Here is a 9,602-nt window from a genome sequence, read left to right on the forward strand (position 1 = left end):
ACTACGGCGGCGGACCCCTTTCAAAAGAAAGTATCCCGGATATATATAAAAATATCCCGGATATATATAGGAGTATTGAAATTCAATCACTATCTCAAGCACACAGCTATCAACAGTGTTATTACAAAGTGAAAAATGTACGTAACATCACTTCGTGTCATGTTCGGGATAAATACCCGACAAACAAACGAAATTACCAATACTGAAATAAAAAATAGATTAACAAATCTAGAGTGGTCTAGTGGAACAGATTGATAGATGTAAACGAGAATTGGCTAGCATGGAAGTCCCCTGTTCACCACTTCTGCAATACCTAAGTTCCTCAGTTTCATGCATTCAATGGGATTACTCCCTCAGGCGACATTTCTGTTCTTGGTTTACGGATGCGCCGCTCTTTCAAAGTCCCAATGTTGAAAAACAAAATGTGAATACATTTACAACTGCTTTATTTGTTACCGCAGACCTAATGCATAAGCAGTTCGGACAAATAATATGTTTATTTATATTAAAATCATAGTACAAGTTCGTATTGTCAGCGACTTGAAAATAACAACGGAAAGATATAAGTCGTTGACTGTAAAACAAAAGGGAAGTCACTCTGGCATTTCTCGCTGAGATCCTTCTCTGTAACCATCAACGCAAAGCGCAGTGGCGCCAAGTGTAATCGTCGCCCATGCCTGTCTGCCGTGCTTACAATGTGTGAAGTCAGTTTCTGGTGTTCCCCGCCATGATATTACTTGAATAATACTAACAGCGTCGTCAAATCCAATTCCGACGTTGCTTCATTCTTTCATTAAGATAGAAATGTATAAATTGTCTTTCACGACCGGCCAAAACACAAATAGTATTTAAAGTTTCAGAGAAGATGTTTCCAGAGGATGACTAAGAAAGAAAACACATGAATGACATGAACTCGGATATGTATATACAGCTAATAACTTTAAGTGGTGTTTTCCAGATTAAAGCAGAACAGCACAGTTCACTGGATCCTACAATAATGCAAACTTCAACATCAGTAATCTGTCCTAACCAAAGTCGACACATCTTCAAACCGATCTACTTGTGACATAGAAATGACATATAAATCAGATATGCTCTAGTAAACTTTGATGAATATAACTAAAGTATTTCAATAATGTGAGGGCTTTTTACCCTTAATGCGGACAGAATTGATGGATTGAGTGGCATGCTAGGTGGTAGGTTCCCCACCGTAATGTACGACTCAAAAGAGGTTTAAGACAATCCGATTCCTTCATATTTCTATAGTTAATCTGTCATGGCATGATATGGTATGGAACAGTACTAAAACGAGATAAAAATCAAACCAAACTCATGTATGAAGTGCAACTATCTTTCCATCAAGTCTTGGAAAAAAAGATCTTCTCTACGGAAAACTAATTAAAAAATCTGGTGAAATAGTTTATTCAGTGTGGTTAACAAGAATAACTAAACTTTGGGATATGTGGCGTGAAGCTTTCTTACGCATTGAGTAACCTGGTCAAGATTTCCGACGCAGATGTAGGTGACGTAGGATAACTTGTGCAAGCTTCCATTTGGGAAAGCCTTCTTGCGGAACCCCGATCCCCATTTACTGGTTCCACTACCAAAGGCACTTCCGAAAAGTGCCCCATTGTAAAAGTGAGCATCTGTGTCTTGGCCTTCTGGAGAGTAGACTCCCATTGCATGCCTGTGATCTGATGTTGCAAGAATAACAGGGTATTTGCTGCTGTACGGTTGTATCTGGCCATTACCCAAATTGAGACTTTTAAGGATTTGGAACTCTCCTGTCAAATAACCAGTTGGAGCTGCAATATTATGTGAAACATACCCAGCTGGCCAATGGCCACCAATAGTGAACATTGACTCATATTTGATGCAATGAGACATTTCAGCACAACCTATTGTCACAGTCTTTGAGAAGTCGTATTCGTAAGTGTCCACAGTGTTTTTTGTAGGTACACCTGGTAAGCATGAAGGATTCTTCGAGGCTGCCGACCCGTGGTCACCGTGACGAAGCCAGAAAGCTGGGTGATTCTGAAAAACAAACAAGAATAAGCCTTCAGCTCGTGATGTCATTTATTTAAATATTTGTAACGTGACATTTTTTAAAGTTTACCTTGGAAGAAAGTAGCGAGGTTATGCATGAGTCAGGTGTGATTACCACTTTGGTGAAACCCACGAGCACGATATGGTGTTGACAAACCTCGAAACCTAATCAGGGCGAATATAGAATTCGAATCCACGATCATACATTTCTCACACGCCTGACAGCTGCAGCTGTGCTCAGTGGGTTGCGGAACCTAGACGGCTTGGCTACTCGTACCCACTTAAAGCTTAGGAAAACTGTTGACCAGATTATAGATATTATACATTTTGACGCCAATCAGTAGTTATATGACTTGTTATCTTCTCAGTTGACTTTGAAAACATGAATATGTGAAATGGCCTTCATGAACATACAACAAAATCCACCACAACAGTTCAAATATCGTCAATGAATTGTATATAGAATAGTATATGAGTAATAGTATACATGGTTACTAAATAGCATGCACATGTCGTCTTTTAAAATCGTATTCAAATATGTTAACAATAATACATACTGTCGTTTTTAAGATATTCCTTTGTGCTATTACACTTATTATCTTGGACGTCGTGGTCGATCGTTTGCCGTCATCTCTTCCTCCCGCTTCGGTAGGGTTGAAACACTCCCCGTATGGGTGAACGTTGACCACCATCTGAAGCTCTCTGCCATGGTCCCATGCATTAATGAACTCCTTGTTGTCCCAGACCAGACTGTCAATCGCTCCTCCCATCCTAGCAGAGGCACTGATGAAGAGGTCATGGTGTTGATTTGATATGGTCCACCTTCCGTTATAGCCTCCTTCGACATACCCTAGCTTTTTCTCACTCTGATGTGTCAAGTAGTGGTTAATAGCTTGATGATAGTTGGTGCCAAACGTTTTGGAAAGGTCAGCATATCTGAAATGAATTTTTTTTTTTTAAAATAAAAACATTCTGAGGCATATAGGGGTAACCTCATGGTTAAAGCATTCGCTCGTCACACCGAAGACATGCGTTTGATTCATAACATGGATGCATGTGAGGCACAGTTCTGTGTCACATTGTGAAATGGCTATGATATTGCTAAAAGCGGCATTGAGAGGTATGGACTAACCTACCAGCAACGAGAAATTACGGATTTTCCGGAGCAAACTAATGACGTTTTCGATCTGGGTATAAGGTACTCTCAACATTAAGTCACGACAGATAATCCGGAATTCCGAACAGTTTATTGTTTTTTTATTATCCGTCTTCTTGTTTCTGAGAGAAAAATAAGTTTCCTGAACTCAAATCAGAATGAACAGTTGATGACGTCTTCTTCATATGTGTGAGTCCTTATATAACACAATCAGTTGTTGGAAGAGAAAGGCTAAATTGTATCTTTTTAAAGCGACAAATCCCTCTCCTCATCCATAAGAAATCTTAATCTGCTTCAAACGTGTCATTATATGATATCTTGTCCTCATCGTGTTACTCATGTAAAAACCAATGGACGCCAATTTCACACAATCCAGAAGATGTACAATCATTGAAATCCTCCACTCAGACACAGTAAACTGACCCGTTTACTGACCTACACTCATTGAAATCCTCCCCAGTGTTTGAAATGGAATAGAGTGTCTAAAATGTTTACAAACTTACTCACCTAAACTGCATTGCGTTATCATTTGGAAAATATGCGTAAAGAAATGTCCTCGGAATTTGCACTTCAGACGTTTTTTGTCTGTACATACTCATAGTGGGATCTATATACCACTATACATGTCTAACTGCCTATGAATGACTGCCTGTTATATGTAAAGACATACCATATAAAGTGCTTATTGGAAGAACTTTTTTTTATAGACATACTGTGTCTGAGTGGGGTATTCATGTTAAATGGTATCTCAGTGAGCTAGCACTATAAATGAGCATTTGTCCGGACAAGTACAAGCAGCCACACACACACACACACACACACACACACACGTCCATGCACGTCGCTATATAAGTGCAATAATCTTGGACGCGACATTAAACCCAATTTCACCTCACCTCACACAACACTATTCTAGATATCAATAATGGAGTATGGACCTGGCAATCCAGTGACTGATATTTTGAACAACATCGATCCAGGCAGTTTGGATATCTGACCACTTAGTCACCTCGTAGACAAGGTTGATGCGGTAGCGTATACCTTTTAAGATACTGTTTCGAGTGGAAGCTACCACAACCCTGCCTTCCCTCGCTGATCCCCTTTGAAAGCCAGTGTTGTTTAGCGGCAGCTTTAGAGTTGATGCCCATCTGGTGAAGGTCTGCGTGAGTGTTGACATAGAATGTTGGGTCAAACACCAAGGGTGACGCCAGGTCCACAGCAGCATCTGGAGTGTAAAGTCTAAAATGTATTGGGATACAGAAATTCGTTAATTCAGAGTGACAAAACACTTCGTACAAGAATACAGTACAAGAGGGATGACTTTAACTTTTTGATAGTCAACTTCCCTTTATGTTGAGCAATAGTTCAGCACCAGCCTTTGGTGTCCACGTTTCACAACTTTAACAATGTTACAATCGAACATGCTATGATGATTTCACATATAACACTATTGTTCACAAGTTGTTTTTGTTAACGTTACAACCACCCATGCCTCCTTTCCCAAAACGACAACTAAAATTAGGTCGCATTATATTACAACGCGCGGCCTGATTGGTCCGACTGTGTCTGGTTGAGCATTATTCAGAAGCTACCTTAAAACAAGTGCAATAGTACTGACTAGTGTAGACGAAAATAAAGTTACAAGAGAGAGACCCATTTCAGCTGTGCATTCAAAGGACATCTATACCTCCTGTAATTTAAGTGACATAATAAATATAAAATACGTTGTTTCGTACTGAATCATAGTGAGTGATTTCGCTTCACGCCCATTAAAATCAGATCTTGAATTCCGATACGATACATCTCTGCGTGAAGGTCACTTGCACAGAAGTTGGCATCCTGTGAACTTTCTAATCAATCGGTTAGCGTCGACGTTTCTATATTTCGGTACGAGTGAGCTCTGCATGCAAAACAGCATATCTCTTTTTTTTCTACCTTGAAAACGAACCAGAACGACAAGTTCATAAGTTAGAAAGTTTAGCGACGCCATTGTGTAGGTGTGTATATTCCATACACCCTGTTGTTTCTGACCATCTTCACACAAGACGGAAAACGGAGTATCATCGCAGGAATTTTGGAATCAAGGTGACAGAACTGAACTGCTTCCCTTGCCAAAACAATACATAAAAGTCTGGACAACACTCAGATCTTATTCTCCAGATGGAATCAACCCCACACGCACGTTAAAGGAAAATTTATGAGACGAATGAGTATCCATAACAATACGCTAGCATACAATACGTATCTATACATACCAACAAAACAGAATACTGCTGGGAGGATAGTCACAATGAGCAACATTGTGATGTCTATCTGTATAATTCCTTGTCTTGAACTGTTTTTATAAGGTATGCCACCTGGTTAGATCACTTGCCATGACATGAACATGACATTTTGAGAGATTAGATTTGGTGTAACAAAGGCGTCAGATTAAAAAAACATTAGCAGATAAAGGTATTTATAAATACATTGTGTGTGGTAAGAGGCGATTAAGATGGATCAGGGGACCAGGCTTCATCGACGGCATGGGACGTTGCCCATTCTATTGCCCACTGCTTTGTTTAGTCTACACTCCGTTATCTACAAACCGCGTAATATAATTGAAATATTGCTGACTGTGGCGTAAAACAACATTATGACTCATCATGTTTGATCCGTTTCTACAATGCAGATGCTTCCATCATCTAGACGCAGTGATAATGCGACGCCATCATTTAATGGAATTTAGTAAAACGGTATCAACATTGGCTAGTGAAAGAATTTAGCTTCATAAAAGTAATGCACCCAACAACAATAAAGTGTGTAATTATAAGTGAGAACGCATGTGTATTGTGTGACGTGTTCGTGTAACACTCCATGTGTATTGTGTGACGAGTGCGTGAAACCCTCCACGTGTATTGTGTGACGAGTGCGTGGAACCTTCCATTTGTGATGTGTTCGTGAAAGCATCCACGTGTATAAGGTGATGTGTTTGTGAAAGCATCCACGTGTATTGTGTAATTTGTTCGTGAAACCCTCCACTTGTATTGTGTGACGAGTGCGTGAAACCCTCCACGTGTCATGTGTTCGTGAAACCCTCCATGTGTATTGTGTGATGTGTGCGTAAAACCCTCCATGTGTGTTGTGTTCAGGAAAGCATCCGAGTGTATTGTGTGATGTGTTCGTGAAACCATCCATGTGTATTGTGTGACGAGTGCGTGAAACCCTCCACGTGTAATGTGTGATGTGTGCGTGAAACCATGCATGTGTATTGGGTGAGGAGTGTGTGAAACCCTCCACGTGTAATGTGTGATGTGTGCGTGAACCATACATGTGTCATGTATTCGTGTTTCATAAAAGTAATGCATCCAACAACAATAAAGTGTGTAATTATAAGTGAGAACGCATGTGTATTGTGCGACGTGTTCGTGTAACACTCCATTAGTATTGTGTGACGAGTGCGTGAAACCCTCCACGTGTATTGTGTGATGTGTTCGTGAAACCATCCATGTGTATTGTGTGACGAGTGCGTGAAACCCTCCACGTGTATTGTGTGATGTGTTCGTGAAACCATCCATGTGTATTGTGTGACGAGTGCGTGAAACCCTCCGCTTGTATTGTGTGATGTGTTCGTGAAAGCATCCACGTGTATTGTGTGATGTGTTCGTGAAACCCTCCACGTGTATTGTATGATGTTTTGCGTGAAACCATCAATGTGTGATGTGTTCGTGAAAGCATCCATGTGAATTGTGTGATGTGTTCGTGAAACCCTCTACGTGTATTGTGTGACGAGTGCGTGAAACTATCCATGTGTGACGTGTGCGTGAAACCATCCACCTGTAATGTGTGATATGTTTGTGAAATCATCAATGTATGATGTGTTTGTGAAAACATCCACATGTATTGTGTGATGTGTTCGTGAAACCCTCAACTTGTATTGTGTGACGAGTGCGTGAAACCCTCCACGTGTATTGTGTGTTGTGTGCGTGAAACCCTCCACATGTATTGCGTGATGTGTTCGTGAAACCTTCCACATGTTTTGTGTGACGTTTTCGTGAAACCATCCATGTGTGATGTGTGACGTGTGCGAGCAAAAAAGCATCCATGTGTGATATGTGATGTTTTCGTGAAACCATCCATGTGTGATTTGTGACGTGTGCGTGAGAGCATCATTGTGTGATGTTTTCGTGAAATCCTCCACGTATATTGAGTGATGTGTGCGTGAAACCATCCATGTGTGATGTGTTCGTGAAACCATCCACGTGTGACGTGTGACGTATTCATGAACGCATCCATGTGTGATGTGTTCGTGAAACCCTCCATGTGTATTGTGTGATGTGTTCATGAAACCTTTAACGTATATTCTGTGATGTGTTATGAGACACTTGTAACACTACTTTCCATGGGCATTTTGTGAGCCCAAACAGCTGCACTGTATAGTCGTGCAACTGCACTGTATAATTGACCAACTCAGCAGAATAATGACTGGTCAGCTGACGTACTTATGTAAGCAGCCTAATTGCTGACAGAGTGAATGTCAAGTACTTATATAAACAGCATAATTGCTGACATAGCGAATGTCAAGTTAATCAGAACTGACTAGCTCAGCAGGATAATGATCGGTCAGCTGTCTGTAAAAGCAGGCATGTTGTGTTAACAAGAGAGAACCGACAAACCATCGGAGGAGCGCAGTCACAGTATTAGAGAGGAAAACCAGGGACAAGGAGAGCTCGAGACAAGCACTGACCAGCCAGTCCAGCCCTCAGCTGCCCAAGTATCAACGTGACTTCGTCGTCTTCCTATGTTCGACTCTGTAACTAGTAATCGCCCGGTTCTGTAGTTCTACTGTGTTAATAAAGAAACCATTTTGCCACCACCACAACTTGTTGTTCAAGTGCACAGAGGTGTTACACACTACACGTATATTTTGTTATGTGCTGATGAGACACTACGCGTGTATTTTGTTATGTGTTTATGAGACACTACACGTTTATTTTGTGATGTGTTAATGAGACACTACACGTGTATTTTGTGATGTGTTGATGAGACACTACACGTGTATTTTGTGATGTGTTAATGAGACACTACACGTGTATTTTGTTATGTGTTTATGAGACACTACACGTTTATTCTATGATGTATTTGTGAGACACTACACGTGTTTCTGTGATGTGTTTCTGAGACACTACACGTGTATTCTGTGATGTGTTTATGAGACACTACGCTTGTATTTTGTGATGTGTTTATAAGACACTACACGTTTATTCTATGATGTGTTTATGAGACACTACACGTGTATTTTGTGATGTTTTATGAGACACTATGCGTATGATATGGTCCACCTCCCGTTATAGCCTCCCTCGACATACCCCAGCCGTTTCTCATTCTGATGGTCCAAATAATGTTGAACAGCTTGATGGTAGTTTGAGCCAAATGCTTTGGAAAGGTCATCATATCTAAAATGATAATATGATTACAATCTGGCAAGTGAACGAAGAGACATCAGGGCATGTGTGATTGGTGTGTAAAATGTATCAACAGGTCTCAAATCGCAATAACAACCTCTGATTGAAACAACGGATTTGACGGTCGCTTCACCGGTGACACAATTATTTGTATAGAATTACTTCTTTTCAGTTACTGCAGGCAATTTAAATAGTTACATACAAAATGACAGGTGATAAATTGCAGCCTTGTGTAACTGGAATTGTCAATGTATGTGTGCCAAAGGGCAACTTTGATTTGATTGACTATCATGGTTTCTGTCACAAATGTGAATCTCAACACGTACTGTACTATGTACCATGCCTGTCAGTAGTTAACTGCATCCATGCCTCGCAACTCCTAGTGATCTATTAAATATCATCCTATGTTGATAAAACTACCTTTGGAGGTACTGTTTGGAATGAAAGCTGCCACACCCTTGTCGCCCCTCGCGTATGCCTTTGGTAAGCCAGTGAGTCCTTGCAGCACCAGTGGTGTGTATTCCAAGTCGGTAAAGGTCGGGATTGGTGTTGACATAAAATGTCGGATCAAAGACAAGGGGTGATGCAAAATCCTCTCCGGCTGCAATACATGATCATTGCACTCTGCACACATTTAATGCAGTCAGTTACAGTATCATCAAAGTTCTTTTTGATAAAATTGTACATGTTTCTTTTCACACTTTACGTCCAAATTGACTCGGTGGATAATCGAGATGTTCTTTGGCGTTGAGGTTTTAGATTTACAATATCGACCGGTGATTTATGAAGCTATTTTTCCATATTTTTCTTTGGGATTTACAGACTGATATGACTGACGGAGAATGTACATACCCGCGTTCAGAAACCACATTGCAAGCAGTGTTGCCACGCCAAACGTTGTGGTGTGCAACATACTGTTTTGTTATCCTTCAACAGATGCATATATTGTGACTTGA

At 40.5% G+C, this 9,602-nt stretch overlaps 1 protein-coding gene and 1 long non-coding RNA gene across 2 annotated transcripts; both read right to left on the reverse strand.

The window, feature by feature from the left end:
* Window positions 1-446: 446 nt before the first annotated feature.
* LOC139449636 (uncharacterized) lies at window positions 447-5,537 on the reverse strand. Its single transcript, XM_071231116.1, has 4 exons — window positions 5,458-5,537; window positions 4,244-4,427; window positions 2,604-2,982; window positions 447-2,034 (listed from the first exon to the last, which is right to left on the reverse strand). Exons 1-4 carry the CDS (start codon window positions 5,501-5,503, stop codon window positions 1,447-1,449), a joined length of 1,197 nt encoding a protein of 398 aa, XP_071087217.1. The 5' UTR covers window positions 5,504-5,537; the 3' UTR covers window positions 447-1,446.
* A 2,979-nt stretch (window positions 5,538-8,516) lies between these two features.
* LOC139449646 (uncharacterized) lies at window positions 8,517-9,602 on the reverse strand. The gene is made up of 3 exons (XR_011652186.1): window positions 9,499-9,602; window positions 9,067-9,247; window positions 8,517-8,637 (listed from the first exon to the last, which is right to left on the reverse strand). It is a non-coding gene; the product is annotated as an uncharacterized lncRNA (long non-coding RNA).

Source organism: Haliotis cracherodii, unplaced genomic scaffold, assembly GCF_022045235.1.
Source record: "Haliotis cracherodii isolate W230 unplaced genomic scaffold, xgHalCrac1.p SCAF_10, whole genome shotgun sequence".
Taxonomy (NCBI): domain Eukaryota; kingdom Metazoa; phylum Mollusca; class Gastropoda; order Lepetellida; family Haliotidae; genus Haliotis; species Haliotis cracherodii.

Coding starts and splice junctions, on each gene's coding strand:
- LOC139449636 (XM_071231116.1), bottom strand. CDS start 5,503: ATGTTGCTCATTGTGACTATCCTCCCAGCAGTATTCTGTTTTGTTG. Junction 4,428..5,457: donor AGCAGTATTCTGTTTTGTTG/GTATGTATAGAT, acceptor TTTACACTCCAG/ATGCTGCTGTGGACCTGGCG. Junction 2,035..2,603: donor GGAATATCTTAAAAACGACA/GTATGTATTATT, acceptor TTTGTTTTTCAG/AATCACCCAGCTTTCTGGCT.